The sequence below is a fragment of the Biomphalaria glabrata genome, chromosome 3 (genome assembly GCF_947242115.1).
Source record: "Biomphalaria glabrata chromosome 3, xgBioGlab47.1, whole genome shotgun sequence".
In the NCBI taxonomy this organism is placed as follows: Eukaryota; Metazoa; Mollusca; class Gastropoda; family Planorbidae; genus Biomphalaria; species Biomphalaria glabrata.
The window spans coordinates 47,993,593-48,019,745 of NC_074713.1; the positions used below are offsets into that span (position 1 = coordinate 47,993,593).

Genomic DNA, 26,153 nt, shown 5'->3' on the forward strand with positions numbered 1-26,153 from the left:
TGTTTTGTTTCGAATAGTAGGGCCTATCTGTTTCAACTTGAGATCATTTATGTCAGTTCTCGTGTATATTTTTATATCGTCAAGTGAACGTGTTGAGCTGGACATGAATTGCAACTAATATTTTTTGATGGTCTTGTCTCGTGAGGGGACTTTTTGAGTTCAATCACTGAAACATCGCAATCGTTTGGTGTATTTCATGTATTTAACCACTTTGTATTAGACCCGCCTGTGTGTCTTTTTGCATTAAGATATGTATCAAACTCGTTCATGGGTTTGTAGCATTAAGTTCTGTTTCAAACCAGTCTGTCGGTCTGTATCAAGCCAGCTCGTGTGTCTGTGGCATTAAGTTCTGTATCAAACCCACCCGTGTGTCTTTGGCATTAAGTTCTGTATCGAACCCGCTCGTGGGTCTCTAGTACTTTTTGTTTGGGTAATGTACCGGCAGACAATCTGTGGGTCTTACATTTCATGGAGTTAGACATCCAACTAATTTTTGGGACTACACCATCGTCTGTATGCAAATAATATGTGATCTGTAACATTCTGTGTCGGCTTTCTTTAAAACGATCTCCAAAAAAATGGAAGTCAAATTATAACATTCGGAATACATTTTAAAAAATATATTGTTAAAAAAATGGAAAGATTTATTTCAGTTTGTGCAGAAATTCCTCTCTGTCATTTGGCACTTCTTTTTAACGCTTCTTGTAAGGAATTCGCCTGCTGCTTGTACGGACATTCGTTCTGTCAATGTGATGTGGAGTAGCTCTCTCTCGTCCTACGTCATTTGATCTGATGTTGTTAGAACGTGTCACCTGGTCAGGACGATCAGCTCAACAGCCAGGTAGAGACGTACAACAACGTCCAGGTAGAGACGTACAACAACGTCCAAGTACATGCAAGAAGTGAAGGCCCGAGATCGATACACACGTTGACGTAGGCACACACGCGCGCGCACACACATATCGCTGACAGAATCGGTAGTCATTAAATCAGCTAGAAGATTGAAGTGTCCACACGCCAAGGCAATGTCCGTTATATCAATACGGGACATTACAGTGTCTGGTTTTTTGTTTTATTTAGAGTGTACCTCGGTTTTACTAGAGAGCCTACACTGACGTCTGGATAAACACACACACACACAAAGTTTATAATAACAACGCAAGGGGGTGGGGGGGAGTCTAATTAACTAATGTAACGGTTCTCACATTGTTTAGATGTCCCTAACCACTTGAGTGCATATTTATATAAACCGACCTTTGATAGAGATAGAAGCACATTTCTTATTCCATATGCTAGGACAGATTCATACTAGTACTCCTTCCTCCATCGTTCGATTAGAGCTTGGAACGTATTCTCTGAATCAGTCAGGGAAACCAATGACGTAGCTGAGTGAAAGTCTCCAGTGAACATGCCCAACGAAATGAACACATGGATGAGCCTGGAATGTAATTATCTTCAAGTTTGAAGGGACGATTTTAATTTATATCATAAGAAATATTAATGCATTTTTCTGATAATGCAGAACGTCTGTAATTTATAAGATAACAATATTCATGCATTTTTCTGTTAAGAAATATACCACAAGCTCTTTATGGAACTCGATCTAGAATGCTTGCTAGCGGCTGGCAACAAAATGTGAGTTTATGGACGTGTTCCATTGAAAGGGTTTGTTCAGAAATGCTGCAGTGACTTGTGTGTCTTTTAGTGTGACTTGACATTAGATTCTGATGTAGTAAGTCGTCTTCTTACAGTCTAAGTAAAACTTAGCTTATAGTTCTTCTGTCGATTTGTGTTTGAATTCTCCATCTCCATAACGACCTTTTCATTATTTTTTTTAAAGCAATTTGAGAACTACCGCATTGCCTTTAAAACATTGCTTTCATTACAAGATATGGCGTTGAATTATTTATACGGTGGGCTAATCAAAAGTTAGATCCGGCACTGTTGTGGCAAGGTTTTTAATCTATTAGCTTGAATAGTTCATTGGTATAAAGGTAGCAGCCTTTGATACTCTGTGCAACAACTGAGCCGTGACACATGTCATGGATTTATTTATTGGATTGTGCTATTTCATAATTACAACGCTTCTCAAACTATGTGCAAACAGTGTCACTTTAATAGACCTGTTTTGATTTAGGCAACCGTTACAAAGAAATAGGCGCAAATATCATTTCTTAAAAACTTATACCTACCTGTGTTGACGCACAATACACCTGTGAATCCCTTGTGCCCAGAATCACCTTTCAGTTCAGTGCTTATGTGAACGCTTTGTTATGTTGTTTGTGCAGTAATATAGATCTGGATCAATAGTTTTAAAAAAATAAATAAATATAGCACACAGTTTTTATGCCACTGTGTAAGACTCTCTGACCTATTGTGTTGCTGGCATTGATAAGGCTTTCTTATCTCTGGTACGCTGCGGCCATGTGGACACCGTACAGGGACATTTAAACTGGTGATTAGAACTTCTAAGCCCCCACGCGCCGTGACCTTGACCCCGCCAGTCTTGCTGACATAACGGCGCAAAACTTTGTGCGTATGTGTCTTTATTGAAACACCGATGAGATATCTATGTGAACAGAGGCAGACGATAATCGCATTCTTCTCTTCAGACACAATAGACCGCCATACCTCCTGCCGTATCAATCATAGGAGGACGCCTGAGTACTGATATGTTTTTATAACAAGAGTGGACCACAGGCCCTTACGATGTGGATATGAACATGGAATGGAAACCAGTTTCTGTTAATTTCGATCATGTCACTTGGAATTCGCTAGTTCGACGTTTGTTTATAAACAAAGCAGGTTGTTAGTTGCAATGGCCTCAAAAGGTTGTTTGCGCTCATATGCAGTCAAAGGCTATCTCGATACGATCAGTTCAAGTAATGTTTCCTAGCTTAAAGTGTCCGTGGGATTAACAGTTTTTTTAACCAGTCTGTTCGTTATGGAAGAAACAGATTTGAACTCCTGGCACTTCGTTATCAGGCTGACTGGAATAGTTTTGATAGTTCTGGCGTTAGTCTCTTTCATCTTAAGGTTGGTTGACTGTGCATTATGTATGTAGATATAGTAGCACCTGTCTAGCGTGACTTATACTTACCACCAGATCACGTTACATGTATACTCTTGTGATATAATACTCCCCCCCCCCCCCTCTTCCCCACAAAACTCAACTTCACGTTAGATTTTTTTTTTTTTTAATATGAAAGTTAAAGAGCAGGAGATCTGACATTGATCTTAACGTTTGATCTAGATCCAGTATTACTTGGCATTAGGTTTCGTGTGGTTAGGCTTACATACTTAATGTCCCCAATGTACATGGGAGGAGGGTGACAATGTGTAGAAGCGTGTGTGTTTTTGTTGTTGTTCAGTAAATGGGGAAGGAAGTACTGCGCTATGTGGGTAAGAAAATACGTCTACTGTATGGGGTACTAGAAACGTGTGTGTTTATTTAGCCTCTAAAATGAGAGGTGGGTACTGGTAGGATTGTATAGCTTAAGTTGTTACAATGAAACATATGTAAGAATGGAACACACAAAAATGTCAGAAACTCACTAGGCTACATATTTTGTTGTCAAACGTTCACGCCTTAGTTATTGTTATAGAACTTGACAAGAAAATGATGAGTATGTCTTGAGCTTATAAGAGAACCACTTCCGTTCTGTGGATTATTTGTCATCAGTGCTCTCCCCTTTGCCTCAAAGTCATATGCATGGCACAAAGTGCACTCTTACTTACTGTAAGACTTAACACAACTTTTTTAAACAGGGACTTTCGTGTCACAATTTTGTCAAGCCAGGTAATGTAAATAGAATCCCCCCCCCCCCCCATTTTATTGATGTAGATTTCAGTTGACCAATGACACATTTTGTGTGTTGCTTGTTTTAGGCTTCAGAGTGGACACAAGACAAAGCCAGGCAAGGTCAAAAGAAAGAGAGTGAAAAAGAAAAAGGAAACTCAGGAGAGCTCTACAAAGGCTGCAGGCAATGTCTCGGATGACTCCTCTGAAACAGGTAGCTCAGGAAAAACTAAACTATTGAATGAATCTAATGATGGCTGCCCTATTATTATTGTCAGAGAAGTTAATACTGAATTTTATTTTCTAAAAAATCTGAATATTTCAAGAGTATTTGCTGCCATAAATGACTGGCTAAAGTCCTTTTTTTTTTCTTTTCAAATATGTTGGATTTTTAAGTGTGGCCTGAGATTTCATTCTCAATATGCAAGGTTAAGAAAGCTTTCTTAATCACTACTTAGTCTCCATATATGCGTTAAATGGGAATAGTTAGAAGGAGTATTCATGGCTTTATTCTTGAACTTGTCATGCCGACTATACATATCAAATATTAAGCTATCAATAAGCTTGGCTTTTAATGCCTCTGATGGAAAAACGAATACTGCGTTGTCATCTATTAAGCTCTTTATATTATTTTTAAATTAAAAATTAAGGATGAATTAATTTTGTTTATGTAAATTAATTTATGCTTATTAATGCAAAACCTAACTTCTGTTTCAGAAAATATTAACCTCAGTAACTCCCGTCCGAATTCTGGATCTCGACGTAGACGCAAAGCTCATCCTCCACTCCAAAGTGACGCTCTTCAGAAACACGTTTCGTCTCTCACTGACCAACAAATTATTGATGACTCCTTCCTGGAGAGCAGCATCCAGTCTGAAGACTCTGAGAGAGGAGTGCCTGGTGTTACCCAGCAACCAGGACAAAGGTCAGAGGTCAGAGGTCCAAGTGTGAACAAGTGCAAAGGTCTCAGGGAGTATGAGGACATTTACCAGGAAAGACAGATCCACTTGAGACAAAAACAAATTGACAATAATTTCAGGCTTCCTTCTGGTACTCCTATCACTTCAGACTCACACTCTGACACTGCAGATCCAACATCATCTGAAGAATACAGAATGTCAGTCAAGTCTGACCTCACAAAGACGTCATCTCCTACAATGACGATGGCATCAGCAGGATCTTCCCAAGAAAGACAATCCAACACAAAGATGATTGTTGTGAGCAGCAGCAGTTGTGAATCTGATGAGGCCAAAGACTTTATTGACGGCTTGGATGAGATACAACAGCTAGAGTCTCCTGCAGATTTGCTTAGTGCTAACGCAGAAAATAAACAAACTCCATCCTTGGCTCTCGAACCTGGAAAGAAAATCAAAAGGAGGAAGCCTAAAAGAACAGCGTCTGCCCTAGAGCGTCAGAAAAAGCTCACAGCACTGCACAGCAAGTATGGACTCATTGAGGATGAAGAGAAGAGGACAACATTGAAAAAGAAAGAAGATTTTACAGATTCAGGCTTGACAAGACCCACATTGGAAACCATGACATCTGCAGCTCTTGGTCTTGCTGGTGTTATTAGTGAAGACAGAGTGGAGGGTACAGATGATCAGTTAGCAGTAGGTCATGATGATATTCAGAGTCAATCATTATTTACATCCATTGAGCCTAGTGTGTCAAGTAATCAAGAAAATGTGGATACAGCTTTAAAAACTGGTACAAATGTGGGTCTAGACATTGATAGGCAAGGCTCAGAGTTAAGAGATCTTGAATTTTCTAGAACCAATGCTGATAATGTGACTAAATTTCAAGTTGATTCTGACCTATATATGGTTCCAAAGTTGAATGAAAATAAAATTTCTGATTCGGGCAGCACTACACATTGTGAAACACTGAGCAGCCTTGTGGTGTCTCCATGTGAAGCAACAATTGAGACTCAGTTCTCACTCTCCTTTGGTGGTAAGGATGACACCTTATCAACATCTAGCTTGGGAAACAGCATCCCATCTACAGGTCATTTCCAAGACCATTTAGGAGAAAGTGCCAATATCTCCATATTTGATACTTCCACAACTCTGACCAGTTCCTCTGGACTGTACTCTTTGACCTCAACTGACCATGAGACTTACACTACCAAAGAATCTAGTGATGACACAATGCTGAGTTCTAGTCAGGTGTCAGAACCATCAGACATGAAAACAAATGATGATTTCTCGAAACAATTTAACACACAAAATGTTTTAGTAAATTCTAATGAGAAAACTTTTTTGCTGCCTATTCATTCTGATCACTTGCCATCTCATAGAGGACCAAAAGCAAAACAAGGCTGGACTATTTCTGAATTGAAAGATTCAGAGACTGTACATGATGAAAGACATAAAGACAAAGAAATGAATCAGAAAATATTTCACACAACTAAGAGATACTCAAGAAGTCTTAGTGACTCAGCCATTAGCTCAGATTGTACTGAGCCTGACTCGCCGAGAGCTACCCCTATGCTTGGATCACCACGAGACTACAAATACTATGAAGCCACTGTTGCAAATGTCAGAGTCCTCCCAGACAACTACTATGAGCGCAAACCTGGTAGGATGAAAGATCCATTGGACTCGGAGATACGATTCGATCCCAGCTCTAAGTCATCTCTTCAACACAAAGCCTCTTTCCCACTTCCACTTCCAAAACCTCAGGGCAGATTCCCAGAGCGGGACATTAATGCTATCCTTGCCTTAAAACAATGGTCACTTCTTTTGAACTTATCAGAGCTACTGCCGCAATCAAGCAGGCTGTTGGGTAGAAGATGGAGATCTTTAAATGATCTCTCTGATTGCATGCTTGCCTTATTAGACCATAAGATTTCTGAGATCTCTGCAACCAATCCTCAAAATGACTTACACAGTACTGGTACAAGAAAAAATGATTTTAGTGATGATAGAAGAAAAATGATGAACAATGATAATCTCCAGGAAACAATCTATTCTGATGGTTCAGTGCATTTACAGCCTTCTGAATCTAAGATAGACTCAGTGGACTTCAGTGTAGTCATGACATCCAAATCTGAAGATTCAAGTCTAGAACCACAATTATATTTTGATAGGATGAGAACTTGGCGGGAAAAATCTCCCTCAGAATCTGATGTCACCTTGGGCCAAACATCCCCAAGGGAGATCTCAGACAGATGCATGTCTGCTGATCAAGTCCTACAGTGGACAGGTGACATGAGCAGATCGGCTGCATCTGATGATGTTATATGGTACATCTTTGGAAACAAATCTCTGGAGAATCAAGTGTCCACTGATGATGTCTCCTTATCAGTCAGCAGGAAGGTCTCCCAGCAAGAAGATGGTTCTGCACAAGTGAGAAGCAGATCTGCAGACAGTCTGTGTTCTGGAAGTAATGCTACTAGCAGCATTGCTTGCAAAGGCTCTCTCCAGACACAATTTCGCCTTAATGAGCGTTCTTCTTCTTTAGACGACATTTATTTGATAAATCACATGACTCCCAACAAGGTGGCCTTACATAGGTCCAGGTCAGCAGACATTTTAGATGCTGGTAAGATGGACATTGATGAGTCTGATGACCAAATTTTCCCACCAACATATATTGAGCAACAAGACACTGACCAAGAAATTGCACAAATTGTTGATGGCAAAGTCAACAATACAAGGGAGAGCACTGATACTCACAGCACAACACATTCGGAGTTGTCAACCCTTGATTACTCTATTTCATTAGATTGTGAAACTAATGTCTATGATTTTAGAGACTCCTCAGATGAAAGTGACTCTTCGGAATATTCCATTGGAGAAGTGAAATCTGGGATTCCATATTTCAAAAAAGTTTACCCGGATTATAAACCAGAACAATCTGAAAGTGGATGTCAAACTGACAATCAAAATGTGTTATCTTCTAAATATTCACTCATCAACATGGACAGTGTCCTGGTAGAAAATATGTCTTCTGTGCAAACCAAGCCATCAGAAGTCAGAAATGAATTCAGGCTTACACAGGATCCAGTAACTAGAGTAGTAGTATCTCTTGGTTCCCATGGATTGAATGAGACTCAAAATGAGTCTGTTGAACCATATTATCATAAGTTAGAAAAATATCAAGAATCTGTTCAGTACAGCGGAGATGCTGTGATTTCCAGGCAAAGAAACCAAGCAGTCACTTCTGTAGACATGTCCTGTCAAGCAGTCAGTTCTGAAGACATGTCCTGTCAAGCAGTCACTTTTGTAGACATGTCCTGTCAAGCAGTCAGTTCTGTAGACATGTCTTGTCAAGCAGTCAGTTCTGTAGACATGTCCTGTCAAGTAGTCAGTTCTGAAGACATGTCCTGTCAAGCAGATCTGACATCTCAGAGAAAGTCTCAACAGTTAATACTCAGTCCTAGACATGTGATTTTTTCTGACAGCTTTATGGATGAAGAAAGTATGACAGACAATCCTGACTTGTCAGATATATCCACTCAGACCTCACCAAGAAGCAGGCCAGAAAAGATTTACATTCGAGATACAAAGACCCAGACAGGTTCATCATTAGAAAACAGTCTTGACTCAGCCCATGAAGAAGGCAGCCTAACAGACCTTGAGCACTTTGGTGCTGGTGTTTTGTTGTCATCCTCAATGACACTTCCTCATGACAATGTCACCGATTCATCTAATGACAGCACAACATTGTCTTCTGATGGCAGTGTAGCCCTGTCATCATCTGCGACACAAATAGATCTTGGTCTGCAGACATTAAAAAGCAGGGCTGTTCAGACTGGTAAAGAACTGTTTAAGAATTATAAATTGGAGCTTCAGCATAAGCGTTCAAAACAAGGAGATGAAAGCAATGCCAAACAGTGTAAGATAAATGAGTCTGACCAAGGATTTCATCTTGATGTTGATGTGGTGTGTGATGACGTCTCTGACCCTGTTTTCCCTGTTCATGATGACCCCTTTCATTTGCATGTCTCAGGTCATAACTTCAGAACTAGTTCTCCGTTTGATACCAGGTCTGAAGAAGCAGGAAATAAAGACAATTTCATGAATCAGTTAGTGCAGACAGACCTCTCATTGCTGCCATTTTGGACTAGGTCAACCTTGAATGAATTTACATCAACAGATGATCTGTGCAACGTGGACTTCTCAGACATTCTGGGCATTATATGGCCTTCAGAAATGTATTCAATGTGGGGGCAGGGTTCTAAAGAATTGGTCCAACCTTCAGGTCTGAATAAGTCAGTGAACACTTCACAGATATTTAACGAAGGTTCAAGTTTTCATGGCAGCCATATTACCCATCATTCACTCAGACCTGAAGATTCTCACGCTACGAATATAATGGCACATTCTTTAAGCTCTTCTCTGCCTGAAGACAACACTAGTCAAAACACTCTGCCCAATCATTTCTTTAAACTCAATAAGATGACTCTTAAAGATGATTCAGAAGTATCAGAGACACAAATGACAGAATGTTTTCTAGAAGATCAGCACTTGAGCAACGAGGCAATACATTCAGGGGTTGATGTTGAGCTCAGCACAGCATCTGTGAGTGACCTTCGAAACAAAAATTGTTTACAAGGGTCTCCAGGTTTGGACAAAACACCAATATCTAACAAAAGTCACATGGATTTACTACAAAAAGGGACGATCTCGAAACCAGCCAGCATCGCTCAACAGATAAGTACCACCATTTTGGGAAAAACAGATCAGACATCTGAGAAGTCCGAAGGGGACAGCCGCAGTGAGTCTGACGAAGAGATCACAATCACAGACATTTTCTATTTATCTGGGCCACCATTGGGCTTTGAACCCCAGCCTTCAGTAGAACATTCACCGATGAAAAACCTGACAAATGAGAGTCTCAAAGCAAATGAGATGGCATCAGATTCAGGGGAATCAGAGGAAGAGATAATTATTACGGACATTATCAATTTACCAAACCAGTCGCAAGTGGAAGAGAATTCAGAAGTGAAAGAATTGAAACTCTCAAAAAGAATATCTGAAAATAATTTCAAAGGAAAGACACACTCTCTCAGCCCTACAAGAGAATTAGATTTTATTGATGCACAAACATCTTTGAGAAAATATTCTTCTAGTAATTCTACTGGTGCAGAAACAAATCTAAGACAAACACAGAGAAAGGATTTTACTGATAATGAAAAATATTTAAATCAAACTTTCCAAAAGGATTTTACCAATGCAGAAAAATCTCTGAGTCTGAACTCACAGAAAGATTTTACTGATAAAGAAATAACACAATACCAATCATTACAGAAAAATTCCAATTTTGAAGAAAAATCCATGAAAGAAATATTGGTTGAAGATTATACAAGTGCTAATGAACCACTTCACCAAACATCACAAAAATATTTCAATAATGATGAAAAACCTCTGCATCAGACATTACAGAAAGGTTTGACTGAGGATGAAAAACAATTAGACCAAACATTACTAAAAGGTTTGACTGAGGATGAAAAACAATTAGACCAAACATTACTAAAAGGTTTGACTGAGGATGAAAAACAATTAGACCAAACATTACAGAAAGGTTTGACTGAGGATGAAAAACAATTAGACCAAACATTACAGAAAGGTTTGACTGAGGATGAAAAACAATTAGACCAAACAATACAGAAAGGTTTGACTGAGGATGAAAAACAATTAGACCAAACAATACAGAAAGGTTTGACTGAGGATGAAAAACAATTAGACCAAACAATACAGAAAGGTTTGTCTGAGGATGAAAAACAATTAGACCAAACAATACAGAAAGGTTTGACTGAGGATGAAAAACAATTAAACCAAACATTACAGAAATATACTCAGGATGAAGAAAAATCACTTCACTTGTCAACATTGGAAGATTCCAGTGATGCATATCACTCTGTTACTCTAATGTCACAAAAAGTTTACTCTGATATTGATAGACCTATAAACTTGACATTTCACATAGAGTCTGCAGATAAAGACAAATCTCTGCACCTAACTTCAGAGAAATATTCAAGTGTATCAGACAAATCTCTGCACCAAACATCGGAGAAATATTTAAGTGAATCAAACAAACCTCTGCATGAAAAATCACAGAAATATTCAAGTCAATCAAACAAATCTCTGCACCAAATGTCAGAGAAATATTCAAGTGAATCAGACAAATCTCTGCACCAAATATCAGAGAAATATTCAAGTCAATCAGACAAATCTCAGCATCAAATATCAGAGAAATATTTAAGTGAATCAGACAAATCTCTGCACCAAACATCAGAGAAATATTTAAGTGAATCAGAGAAATCTCTGCACCCAACATCGGAGAAATATTTAAGTGAATCAGACAATCTGCATGAAACATCAGAGAACTATTTATCTCTAAATCAACCATCAGAGATAGACTTAAATGCCAAAGAAAAATCTGTAAATCCAACTTCAGAAAAAGATAATACTGATGTTGAGAAACCTCTGCACCAAACACAGAAAATGTTGACTCCAGTTGAAGAATCCTTTTCCATGTCAACACTTAACACTGAAGCTGATGTTCTCCATAGAGATAAGCTTAGTGTAATGAGGAGAACTGAACCAGGGAGACGTATTCTCTCCTTAGACACAAGACAAGAAGTATTGTCTGGTCAGTCTGCTGATGAATTATCAAAAACCATTAACAAGACCTCAGTAGAAAACTCTGAAGTATCAAAAAGTCCCCATGGTATTCATATGAATAGTTCACAGTCTGAATTTATTGAAAGCAGTACAATAGACACCACTGTTCATTTAACAAATCAATCAAATGACCATAGTAGTCATCAAACAAATCAATCAGATGACCATGGTAATCCTCAAACAATACTAAATGATATTGAAATGCAAAATAATTCTGAGCATAGCATTATTATTGGTAATGATAACTTGGACATGTCTCAGGATCAGTCAGATCATAAAATAAGCAAATCAAAAGAAAACTTCAGAATTACAGACAGTCTTAGGGAGAAAACAATGCAACCTTTAGAAACATCACAACTTCTGATAATGGACACTGTGGAAACATCATTAATTTCAGAAACATCACAAATTTTAGAAACCTCACAGATTTCAGAAACATCACAAATTTCAGAAACATCACAAGTTGACACAGAAACTTCACAAATTTCAGAAACCTCACACCGTTTGAAAACATCAGAAATTTTAGAAACATCACAAACTTTAGACACATTAAAAACAGCTCATTCAAAAACATCCCAACCTATACAAACAACAGAAGCTTTAGAAACATTACAAACTTTCAACACATCCCAACCTTTACAAACAACAGAAGCTTTAGAAACATTACAAACTTTCAACACATCCCAACCTATACAAACAACAGAAGCTTTAGAAACATTACAAACTTTCAACACATCCCAACCTATACAAACAACAGAAGCTTTAGAAACATTACAAACTTTCAAAACATCCCAACCTTTACAAACAACAGAAGCTTTAGAAACATTACAAACTTTCAAAACATCCCAACCTTTACAAACAACAGAAGCTTTAGAAACATTACAAACTTTCAACACATCCCAACCTTTACAAACAACAGAAGCTTTAGAAACATTACAAACTTTCAACACATCCCAACCTATACAAACAACAGAAGCTTTAGAAACATTACAAACTTTCAACACATCCCAACCTATACAAACAACAGAAGCTTTAGAAACATTACAAACTTTCAAAACATCCCAACCTTTACAAACAACAGAAGCTTTAGAAACATTACAAACTTTCAAAACATCCCAACCTTTACAAACAACAGAAGCTTTAGAAACATTACAAACTTTCAACACATCCCAACCTTTACAAACAACAGAAGCTTTAGAAACATTACAAACTTTCAACACATCCCAACCTATACAAACAACAGAAGCTTTAGAAACATTACAAACTTTCAACACATCCCAACCTTTACAAACAACAGAAGCTTTAGAAACATTACAAACTTTCAACACATCCCAACCTATACAAACAACAGAAGCTTTAGAAACATTACAAACTTTCAACACATCCCAACCTTTACAAACAACAGAAGCTTTAGAAACATTACAAACTTTCAACACATCCCAACCTATACAAACAATAGAAGCTTTAGAAACATTACACACTTTCAAAACATCCCAACCTTTACAAACATCAGAGGCTTTAGAAACATCACAAACTTTCAACACATCCCAACCTATACAAACATCAGAGGCTTTAGAAACATCACAAGCCCTAGAGGAAATCAGCTCAGAAGAAGAGTTGATCATCACCGATGAGTATTTAAAGATTGATTTGAATGACTCTACATTGCATGAGCAGATTCTTAGAAACGGAACAAATCCAACACAGACAACAGTATTTTCTAAAGAATCAAGCTATCATAATAACATTTTCCCATCAAACACTTCAGTGCTGAAAAGTGCAACAGTGGAAATAAATACAATATCAGAATTGACTAAACAAAGTGATTCAGAGGAGGATAAAACAATAACAGAAGTTTTCACTAAGACTAAACTAATTGATAAACCCATTTCACCAGAAAGTTTGCCTTCAATCTCAGACATGGATAAAAACACCTCTTCAGTCTTAGTGTCAGGCTTGTTAATCAATACCATAGCTGGCAGAGATGTTACAGATCTGGCTACATCTTCCTTGCATTATGGTGCAGATGAAGGTCCTAATGACTCAATCTCTGAAGGCGAAAGTGCTGATGAGACAACAGGAAGCAATTCTGAGATGGAGCTTATCATAACTGACTATTTCAAACTAACTGGGCCAGCCACTCCTACATCTTCTGAACTTGCCTCTGATAAAGATGATACCTTCAAGGCAACTGAATTTGGTTCTTTGAATAGTGACAGTAGAAAGTTACTTGGCAATTTACAGAACCAGGCTAACACAACTGAAGTCAATACATTCACTTCCGGAAACCATAACAACCAGATTTCGATTCTTGACAATCAACTACGTCTAACGCAGCAATCGAATAGTCGAGGTCATTCATCTGGTGATATTCACTTAAGTGTCTTAGCTGATCATCAAGATGAACATGCAACAGTGACACACTCAGCATGGACTCTTAGTGACAGTAATAAAGTTTTAGATGAAGGTTTCTCAGAAACTCCATTTGCTGTGAAACCAGGTAATACAGAAACACTTCAAACCAAATCTACTTCTCAAGATTCAGACAAAGCCAATCAAGAGTCAGATATTGCCAGACAAAATGCTGATGTCTGTCAGTCTAAAAAGATGGCAGAGAAAACACCTAGAAGTTCAGCTGAATCACATTATTCATTGAGTTTTGAGGACTCAAGTAGTGACATTAAAACAATTAGAGAAGCTGAACTTTCAGAGGAAAATGCTACTTTAACTTATTTCACTTGGAAGACCAGTGACAGCAATACACTTTGTGAAGAAAGCCCAGAAAATCAAGCAGATTTCCCTCCTGAAGAACCAATTGTTACTGATGTGATACAACTATCTGCACCTACAGATCATAAAGAATTGACAAAGACACATGAACCTATCAACTTTAATACTCAAGGTCATAACATTGACAGTATGAACGAATTTGACAAAGTCAGAAAAGGTGGAGAGACACAAGTGAGGGCTTCTGAAGTTCATGCCAGCCACAATGTAGATGCTGATGTGCCACAAGCTCAGCATCCAGTAAGTTCTAATGTTTCAAGGGAAGATACTTTCAACATTAGCCGCGCTGAGCTTTTAGAAGAGAATGCTGCAGTGACTCCGTCAACTAGGAGTAGTAAATATCCAGAAAGTCATACTGATTCAACAGGCAAAATCATTGCTACTAAGCAATCAACTGCTGATTCAAAGGATGGGATTGGATTTGATAAAACAAACAATGATCAACATAAAGTCTCTTTAAAGGGTTCTGATGAAGAAATTACTGTCACTGATATCTTGCAGTATGGCTTCCAGACAAGTCAAACTGAAGAAATAGGAGCTGAAAATGTGAAGGTTCCATCAGCAAAGTTCACCTTACATACAAGAAATGCAGACCAATTGACTGGTACTGATTTGAATACAGAACTTACTCAGAATACTATTACAAGGGATGTTCCAAAAGCTAGTTATGAGGAAGATGAAGCAAAATATAAAGACCTTGATCTTCAGCAATCTGAATTACACGACACTGTCACTAAACATCTTTCATCAAAAACATCTAATAAATTAAAACTTGAGGACTCAAGACATCCAGACATAGGTGCTAAACTTTTGGGACAACAAGCAAATAAAAGAGATCAATCAGAACAAGAAATTAGCCTCGAAGAAGCTTTAGCTACTGGAGCTTATCAACAAGAAAACTTAGCTACTGTAGCTTATCAACAAGAAAACTTAGCTACTGGAGATTATCAACAAGAAAACTTAGCTACTGTAGCTTATCAACAAGAAAAATTAGCTACTGTAGCTTATCAACAAGAAAAATTAGCTACTGTAGCTTATCAACAAGAAAAATTAGCTACTGGAGCTTATCAACAAGAAAACTTAGCTACTGTAGCTTATCAACAAGAAAAATTAGCTACTAGAATGTATCAACAAGAAAAATTAGCTACTGGAGCTTATCAACAAGAAAACTTAGCTACTGGAGCTTATCAACAAGAAAACTTAGCTACTGGAGCTTATCAACAAGAAAAACTAGCTACTGTAGCTTATCAACAAGAAAACTTAGCTACTGGAGCTTATCAACAAGAAAAATTAGCTACTGGAGCTTATCAACAAGAAAACTTAGCTACTATAGCTTATCAACAAGAAAAATTAGCTACTGGAATGTATCAACAAGAAAACTTAGCTACTGGAGCTTATCAACAAGAAAACTTAGCTACTGGAGCTTATCAACAAGAAAACTTAGCTACTGGAGCTTATCAACAAGAAAAATTAGCTACTGGAGCTTATCAACAAGAAAACTTAGCTACTGGAGCTTATCAACAAGAAAAATTAGCTACTGTAGCTTATCAACAAGAAAACTTAGCTACTGGAGCTTATCAACAAGAAAACTTAGCTACTGGAGCTTATCAACAAGAAAAATTAGCTACTGGAGCTTATCAACAAGAAAACTTAGCTACTGGAGCTTATCAACAAGAAAAATTAGCTACTGGAGCTTATCAACAAGAAAACTTAGCTACTAGAATGTATCAACAAGAAAACTTAGCTACTGGAGATTATCAAGAAGAAAACTTAGCTACTGGAGATTATCAAGAAGAAAACTTAGCTACTGGAGATTATCAAGAAGAAAACTTAGCTACTGGAGATTATCAAGAAGAAAACTTAGCTACTGGAGCTTATCAACAAGAAAAATTAGCTACTGGAATGTATCAACAAGAAAACTTAGCTACTGGAGATTATCAAGAAGAAAACTTAGCTACTGGAGATTATCAAGAAGAAAACTTAGCTACTGGAGATTATCAAGAAGAAAACTTAGCTACTGGAGATTATCAAGAAGAAAACTTAGCTACTAGAGCTTATCAACAAGAAAACTTAGGTACTGGAGCTTATCAACAAGAAAACTTAGCTACTGGAATGTATCAACAAGAAAACTTAGCTACTGGAGCTTATCAACAAGAAAAATTAGCTACAGGAGCTTATCAACAAGAAAACTTAGCTTCTGGAGCTTATCAACAAGAAAACTTAGCTACTAGAATGTATCAACAAGAAAACTTAGGTACTGGAGCTTATCAACAAGAAAACTTAGCTACTGGAGCTTATCAACAAGAAAAATTAGCTACAGGAGCTTATCAACAAGAAAACTTAGCTTCTGGAGCTTATCAACAAGAAAACTTAGCTACTAGAATGTATCAACAAGAAAACTTAGGTACTGGAGCTTATCAACAAGAAAACTTAGCTACTGGAGCTTATCAACAAGAAAACTTAGCTACTGGAGCTTATCAACAAGAAAACTTAGCTACTGGAGCTTATCAACAAGAAAACTTAGCTACTGGAGCTTATCAACAAGAAAACTTAGCTACTGGAGCTTATCAACAAGAAAAATTAGCTACTGGAGCTTATAAACAAGAAAACTTAGCTACTGGAGCTTATCAACAAGAAAAATTAGCTACTGGAGCTTATAAACAAGAAAACTTAGCTACTGGAATGTATCAACAAGAAAAATTAGCTACTGGAGCTTATCAACAAGAAAACTTAGCTACTGGAGCTTATCAACAAGAAAACTTAGCTACTGGAGCTTATAAACAAGAAAAATTAGCTACTGGAGCTTATAAACAAGAAAAATTAGCTACTGTAGCTTATCAACAAGAAAACTTAGCTACTGGAGCTTATCAACAAGAAAACATAGCTACTGGAATGTATCAAAAAGAAAACTTAGCTACTGGAGATTATCAGCAAGAAAACTTAGCTACTGGAGATTATCAGCAAGAACACATAGCTAAAGGAGCTTATCAAGAAAACTTAGCTAATAGAGATTATCAGCAAGAACACATAGCTACAGGAGCTTATCAAGAAAACTTAGCAATTAGAGATTATCAGCAAAAAAATGTAGATACTGGAACTTATCAAGAGAACTTAGCTACGGAAGCTAATCAGCAAGGAACTACAAGCACTAATACACTTGATATTCACCTCATCACTCAGCTTGAACAATCAGATGAAGTCTCTAGACAAGCTAAACTTGACCCAAGTGGTAAGAAACAAACTGACCAATCAACTGTTGATAACATATTAGATGATAATAGAAACCTAGCCAGTGAAAACCTTTTTGCTAAACTGGTAGAGATTCAAAGCCCAGAAACTAGACCAGGAATAGATATTCAACAGTCAGTACCTGAAAACATAGACTTTGTTGGTCCGAAACCTACAGGCCCTATAGTTAACAGAATAGAAAGTGATAACCTAAGATCACATCAGTCTGAACATGATAAGCTGCCAATGCATAAAAATTTAGGCTCAAAACAAATGGAAACTAAGAGCCTAGGAACCAAACAACCTGGACTTAGAGGCCTAAATAATGAGCTCGAGGAACTTGAAAGTCTGGATAAAAATCAAGCCCATGAGAACCTAGTTTCTGAGCATCCAAAAAATCAAACTGTAAAAGCTAATCTAGAAGACCAAAGGTACTCAGAAAACAGCCCACAAACAAGCATCAGTTTCGACAATATAGATCTAGAAGAATTCTCTAGAAGAGACCTTAAACCTATGTCAGACAGCTCAGTTTTTACAGACATTTCAAGGGTTAGTACACTTTTGGACACACCAGAAACATCAGATACAAACACAGATGAATCCAAGAAAGAAGAAAACGTTTGGAATGAAGATACTTTAATGTACAATTGGGATGGCTCACATACATACAGTGACAAACAGTTGAATAGTAGCTCTGAAGTTTTACCAGAAACCCAAGATCAGTCATTGGAAGCCTTGCCTAGACTTGCTCTTGCCCAAGCAAGATATGGTCTGATGCCAACTGGAGCTGCTACTCTCAAGTTCACTACTGCAACATCAACACCAGACAATGAAAGTGATTTGGTTAAGGACATGGAATCAAAAGATTCAACAAGTGTAATCCCTTCATTACAAAACAAACCTGAGACCTCCCGAGTAGAGAACCTGACCTTTACTCCACATGAATCGAACATGACTGAGACAGAACCTATAGAGAAGGATGAAAGTGTCCTACTCTCTAGTACTAATGTAGGCTCAATAAGCATGACTGAGACAGAACCTATAGAGAAGGATGAAAGTGTCCTACTCTCTAGTACTAATGTAGGCTCAATAAGCATGACTGAGATAGAACCTATAGAGAAGGATGAAAGTGTCCTACTCTCTAGTACTAATGTTGGCTCAATAAGAAAGGAAAGCACAAAGGAAAGCAGAATGAGATTGGCCTACAGCTCTAGTCCAATAGATATTCCTATCCCAGTAAGTGATGCTAATACTTTTAGATTGGCTGAGAATCTGGTACAGACAGTTCTTGCCAGAGCAAGGGACATTGTCTTTCAGACATCTTTAGAAGAAAACAATGCTCACTTGACCATCAATCATACTGTAGATGCTGATGGAGAAGATGCGCCTAATATTGACTCTGGACACTTACTGACCCATGACATACCTCATCCATTGTTAACACCCCAACACCATCTAGGTAGTGACAGTAACATGATTGCTACAAACTATGATTCACCAACATGTCATATACATGATGGGAAGCCATTTAGTGTAACTAGTGTTGGTAGCAATGCCAGAGTCCAGGATAGAATATCAGACTATGGTACATACTTAGAAAACTTACAACCAACAGTACATCTTGTGCAATCAAGCCAGTCAGAAAATGCTATAGATTTAGAAAACAATTCAACACTTCTAGAAACCTTACGGCCAACAGAAGAACATCTTCATTCAAATCTGTCGGATTATAATATAGATCAATCTCTACAAAACAACACAACACTCTTAGAGAACATGCAACCAACAGAAGAACTTCTTCAGTCAAGCCTATTAAACAATACTATAGAGCTATATAACAAAGGTATATTACAAGAGAACATGTCACTGGAATGTTTTGAGAACCCAGACATATTAAGCTTGTCAGATGCAGAAAGAATCATCCAGAGTCCTGTAGAGACAGATTCTGACATCCACCCCTACGTAGAACCTGACAGTTACAGCCAAACTTTAGTGGATTATGTCAGCGTTAGACAATATCAAGGCAATGTAGAGTGTCTAGATGATAATCAGAAGCAAGAGAACTTAAGAGAAAAACAAAGTGTAGACGTAGTTGCAAGGAGTGTTAAGAAAGACAAACAAGACAGTGTCAACTTTGATTCACAGATAGGATTTGACCATTTAGAATTGTTTCAACTAGACCACAATACAAGCAATGGCAATGAAGAACAATTCCAAGGCCTACAAACTCTTGCTGATGATGTTAAAACATTACAAGCTTCTGATAGTACAGTACAACAGATACTGGATAATACTAATACAGTGATACAGAGTAGAGATAATCAGAAAGAAAGATTTGATAAAGACAGACAACAATCTGATGTTCTTATAGATGATGGCGAGAGACCAGAAAAATATCAAGATCATGATCAACCAAATGAAGTTACTGATCAACAAACAGAAAGTGAAGACTATAAGAGACTTGGGCAAGTTCTTGTTACACAGAAACATACAGCTGAAGAACGTTTACAGAATCAAGAGCAAGAGTATGGTTCTTATAAACAATTAAAGGATCAAAAAGAAGATTATGCTCAACAAAACCCAGATCTTGAAACACATAAACAAAATGAACTTGATCTGCTAATTAAAGAAAGAAATGAGGATATGTACAACCAAGAGGGTCTTGATCCCACCCATAAAGAAAATCTTTATTTGCATACACAGGAAGACATTGGTGCGCAGATTAAAGGTGGCAGTGAGAACAAAGAACTGGAAGATGAGCCTCAAGCTAAACACAGAGACATTGTTAACAATGAAACCAAGGAAGCTGTTGATCAACTAAAAATGTCTAATGGAAAAGATGAGCAACACAGTTATGTCTGGCAATACCCAGACTATGACCTTTCAACCCCAGGCTGTGACCTTTCAACACCAGCCTATGACCTCTCAACCCCAGACTATGTTAGACAAGCCCAGGAATCACAGCGTGAATATGTTAAAACATGCCATGAAGATATGGAGCCATGTCCCGAGAAAAAGGAAAATACTCTGAGCAGTCAGCTAGTTTCTGGTGGCATTGATCATATCCAGATGGGAAATTATGGCCAAGATGGTGAAACAGCAGTCCAAGGAGGTCAGGGCACTGCAGGTTACAATGAGGAAAGACAGTTCTTTTCAAAGGACTATCTTATTAAACAAGAGTCACTCCATCCGTTACGCACTAAGCAAAGACAAGCAGAACAGAAAGAAATCAAACTAGACCATGATGTTCACAGGACTGGCCAACACAATTTTGAAACTGATTCAATACAAGACTTGGGCTACACTCTACCCATAGATGATGCCAGCATTGCTCAAACAACTGTTGATTATGGTTTTAAAATGTCTACAGCACAGGCTAAAGATACTACTGCCCAAGGGACAGCTAAGCATGTCTCTATACACAGTCATGAACAGTGGAATGATGGCTCGAATGATCAAAATAGCCTTGTTTTTGAGACTGATCAATCAAAAATAGATACATTTGACAGTCCAGATTCCCCTAGTGGACAAAATAAACAAGTTTCTGAGTTGACACCTGAAATGACTTTGTACGAGGATAACAAAGAAAACTACACAGTTAACAGCACAGACCAAGAAAATAGAAATTCTGAAAAGTGGAATGGAAACAGTTTACAAGATTTCACCAGTAACCAAATGTACAATGCTCGGATATTGGATTCTTGCTATTCTTTACATGATTCTATTTATAATTTCAACTCACCTTCAACTGAACACATTACTGGTATAGAAATAAACACTCCCCAGAATATGTCTAGTAATAGTAATACAGTCTTTAACATACAGATGGCAGGTGTACATAATAAATGGAATAGAGACAATGTCCAAAGAATTGATCCTGTAGATGTGACCCAAGTGTCAAGCCTAACACATCATCCACAACCAGCTTCATCCTCAACTGACCAGACTGCCCTGTCATCGGACAGCCACACTATTGTTCACAGGAGTGTAGTGGTCAAATCATCCCATTCCAACCAAATGTCAGGATCTCCTCATGTCTGGAGGATAAAAAGGGCACGACATGACTCAATCCCTTCACCTGTACCTCAAAGTGAAGACACTGATCCCACTGAGTCTTTGAAAGCAGCTGCTGTAAATGCCACACTGGAAGCTCAGCAGCTGGCAGAAGTGAGTTCAGAGAGGTCAGACAATTTGAGGCTCTTAAGTCTAGCAACGGACTTTGGATCCACACTGCATTCAGAAGATGCTAATGGAGAAATCCAAACTTCAGTAGATCCATGGTACAGTGGTTCCCATTGTGTCAACCCTTGGGAAAGTAAAAGTGTATACATGTTTGGGAATGGCGCACCATCAAGCAAAAAGAAATTCAAAATGAAGCCCAGAATAAAACAAGAGTATGAAATGGAGGAGGATGAACACAAGTTTCAATTAATCTTTGAGAGAAAGAAGATTGTCAAGAATAATGATGCTAATACCTCAACAGGCAGGAAACATGATTCTAGCAATCAAGATATGGTTACTGATCATCAGCTTGAAGATCTTCATGCAGATGTTAATTCTGGATCTTTAAAATCAGATGATTCATTTGAAGATAGTCTAGTGTTTCCACTCATGGGACTAACATCTACAATAAGCTGGGATGAGGCTGAGACAGAACTTCCAAAGATTATACTGACCACAGAGATGGATGACCAGCATGTGCTTCATGGAGATGCTAATGATGCTGATAGACTTTCACGAGAAGTGGCCATGTCTGTACTGGATGATGATGACCTGGGGCATAGAGTAGCTGGCAATGATTTGTTGCAAGAACATCAGGAAACATCTAGAGATAATGGCTTCAGCTCTTTCATAGATACAAGTAAAGAGTTAAGCAACATGAAAAGTACAAAAGACGCAGCAGTGCAGGAAACATCTAGAGACAATGGCTTCAGCTCTATTATTGATACAAGTAAAGAGTTAAGCAACATGAAAAGTACAAAAGATGCAGCAATGCAGAACAACTCTAAAGACAATGGCTTCAGCTCTCTCATAGACACAGGTAAAGAAGAGTTTAGCAACACGAAAAGTACAAAAGATGCAGCAATGCAGAACAACTCTAAAGACAATGGCTTCAGCTCTCTCATAGACACAGGTAAAGAAGAGTTTAGCAACACGAAAAGTACAAAAGATGCAGCAATGCAGAACAACTCTAAAGACAATGGCTTCAGCTCTCTCATAGACACAGGTAAAGAAGAGTTTAGCAACACGAAAAGTACAAAAGATGCAGCAATGCAGAACAACTCTAAAGACAATGGCTTCAGCTCTCTCATAGACACAGGTAAAGAGTTAAGCAACATGAAAAGTACAAAAGACGCAGCAGTGCAGAAAACATCTAGAGACAATGGCTTCAGCTCTATTATAGATACAAGTAAAGAAGAGTTAAACAACATGAAAAGTACAAAAGATGCAGCAGTGCAGACAGTTGACTTTGACAAGAAGTCAACACATGCTGACTCTGATGAAGACACAATAAAGATATCAATGAAAGCAAAGACTCAATTTGCTGATGCTGAGTCTCAAGCAGAGATAATTGACAATGAAGATAAGAAACTTCGTGAGAAGCATCTGGAAATTTTAGCACTAGCCCATGAGATAATGGCCCGAAGTAAAAGCAGGGCTGAAAGTAATGACAGCCTTGACCCTGGATTAATTGAAGAGTGGAACAGAGATGGTGGGTCGATGCCAATACCAAATTTTGTGCATCCAAGCAGTCCTGAAAAAAGCATGACACCCGCAGCCTCAGAAGAAGTCAGATCCTCCAACATTTCAGAAAGCCACATCAAATCAATCTCTAGTTATGACGAGCTCTACAAGGAGCTTCGGCAATATGAAAATGGTGGAGAACTGAGCTACAGAAGGGAAGAAACAGTCATACATTTCCCTGCTGTTCTCTTCAAGAGTAACAGATCAGCTTTACTGATATCCTATGGACCTGTGGTTCAAAAACCACAAAGTGACATTCTACCTCCTAACAATGATTCCACTTTGCGAATCACTCCTGGAGCAAGGGCATCGACTTGGGGAGAACTGGACTTCAAGAGAGATGAAAAGATACAAGAGTATGGGTCATTTATCCAACCCTTGAGAACCTTGGAGTCTGGAGCATCAATAAGTATTGCTAGTAATGGTTCTTACAATTCATCTAATTGTGGAGCACAACAGAATCCACCCAGTTCTCCCTACATGGAAAATGTGCCTTTACCAGAAATATCTTCCACTTCCAGATTTGAAGTTAAGGGCACATCAGAAAATGAAAGCATTGAGAACAGAGGCCAGTCACATCCAAAGGTCATAACTGATGGTACTCAAAATGGTTCTGGAAGTAATGGCCTGATTGGACATGGCAGCTATGTGTCACTGACCAATACAGAAAGCTTTGATGACACATCCCCCTATGATAGAGAGCGGTCTCCCTTATCCAGGCACTACTACTCTGACCCACGTTTCTTAAGCATCTCAAATGACCAGATCCTGAATGAAATAGAAAAACTGAAATCCGAGCACAGTAAAATGATGAACCTTCTGGAAAGGTCGCGGCAGAAGAAGTACACAAAGCAGAAAGTGTTAGCCGAATCATTGAAGGGTTCACCAAGCCTTTTCCTTGAATCAGATTCATCTGGAGGGGATTCCCCTGTTACTGTGATTCCAAGAAATGGTTCCCTTCCAGGAAGTACAGGTGTAAGCCCTTACACAGACACAATTACGTCACAGTCTCCTCCGCAAATTTTGGACAGAGGAATGGGCAGTACAGTGGATGATTTCAATAGAGTTCGACCCATAGGTGTAAAAGATGGTTACGCCAATACAGAAACTGGACACAGTTTCATTAAACAGAGTGTCATAAAAAGTTCTCAAAGAACTAGCACTGTAAGCACAAATACTGACTCAGAAACAAAAGAATTATATTCCAAGTCTGTGGACTCTTCAAGTCAAACATTCAATGTTAAAGTTGTAGACAAGTGCACTGGAGAAAAGCAAACAAAAATGAGCTCTGGCTACCAGTCTGAAGATGTTGTAGCAGGGGATTCTAACACATCATTTATACAAGGACCAAGGGGGTTCATGCCAACTACGAAAAAGTCTCAACCACACAGTGAAGAAAGCAATCCAAATACTACAGACTTGCACATACAAGATATTGGGAAATACAAGGGGCAACAATCCGACCAAATACTGGATACATCAAGGGACATAACTATAAATGATGATAGCTCCAGCACAAATTCCAGAGCATCAACACTTTCTCCACTGACACTGCAGACTATCTGGGATGATGACAGTGACTCTGCGTTCTCTGTGTCCTCACTGAATACAGGCCGCCCAATGGTCAGCACTGGTGTTGAGGTCAGTGTGGACAATTTAGATGACTACACACAGACAGACTTTGTTAGGCTTGTCAACGGTAGCACTGACTCTATAGCGGACAGCGTCCACCAGATGAACTCGTCCCAGTCTTCAGACAAAGACAGCATGTCCACATTACACCGGCAGCTTGACCAGCTCCACAAAGAGAGAATAGAGATCATTGAACTTATGTCTTTGAATTATCTCCCCACAAGTTTGACCATAGAGCTGTTGGAAGCCAAGCTCAACTACTGCATTGGCCAAACAGATTACCTCTTGTCCAACCTGGAGGATGCCTGGAGTAGAGAGGAGATGAAACCCAAACAATCCAAGACACTAATCAAAGTGACCAAAGAGTATCTTGAAGAGTACAAGACTCAGCTGAACAGAAGTAAGAAAGACATTGAGTCTTGTCTTGAGACACACGATCGAAAGAAAGGTGGGGTGCGGGGTAGGAGGAAAACCAAAGGCACAGATTTGGGGTCCATGAGGAGGCGAGCAGAGATTGAAGCTTTCAAGTTGGAGAGGCTGAGAGAACAGTACCGTCATGAGAGAGAGAAAGTGAAAAACCCCTTAAAGCATCACCTCTCAGGTTCTGTTGAAAGTCTCTCACCGAATAGCTCTCTAGATGGTCACAGCAACAAGTCAATGACACCGACACAGAGACGGGAATATCTGGTCAGCCTCAGGCGTGAGATTGTCAACCATTCAACCAGAGGTCACTCTCTGTCACCTCATTCTTCGCAATCCAGCGCCAGCGGTAGGACGTTAAGGTCGACCTCTTGTTCCCCAACCAGAACTGACAGCCTTGTCTACCATGTTCCAGATTTAAGGCTGAGAAGATCCTTCCCTTCCAGTGATGGTAGATATCACCAAAGTACCATGGGGGAAGAGACTACTTTAGGTGAATCATTGAAGAACCTTAGCACAGACTTGAGAACCAACGTCATGGCTTCCTACTCCAGTCAACACTTACATCCTGACAGGCTGATAGAAGAATCAAATGAGATACGCAGACAGAATCAAATTCAGATAGAGAAAGCCCAGGAAGTGTTAAGAGAACTGGATGAGAGACGACAGAGAACTCACAGGTCTTGAACATTTGTTTATGCATAGCTTAAGAAAGAATATAACTTACTACTTCTTAGCTTCTCTTTGTCTTGAGAATTATAAAGCTCTAGTGAACACTTTTAAAATGACAATGTATCAAGTTGAAATTGTGCATAGTCATAGTCGATAATAATACACGAATTAATCCCAAAATTAACCAATTAGTTAATCAATTATTACTAATTAATTTTTTTTCCAAAGCAGAAAGGGAC

At 38.5% G+C, this 26,153-nt stretch overlaps 1 protein-coding gene across 1 annotated transcript in view; it reads left to right on the top strand.

The window, feature by feature from the left end:
- LOC106080249 (uncharacterized) overlaps positions 1-26,153 on the top strand; it is a 133,346-nt gene that overhangs the window by 103,047 nt on the left and 4,146 nt on the right. Inside the window, exons 29-30 of the mRNA XM_056023480.1 lie at positions 3,889-4,013; positions 4,517-25,922. Coding sequence (XP_055879455.1) covers positions 3,889-4,013; positions 4,517-25,922 — 21,531 coding nt within the window. The remainder of the gene's footprint in view (positions 1-3,888; positions 4,014-4,516; positions 25,923-26,153) is intronic.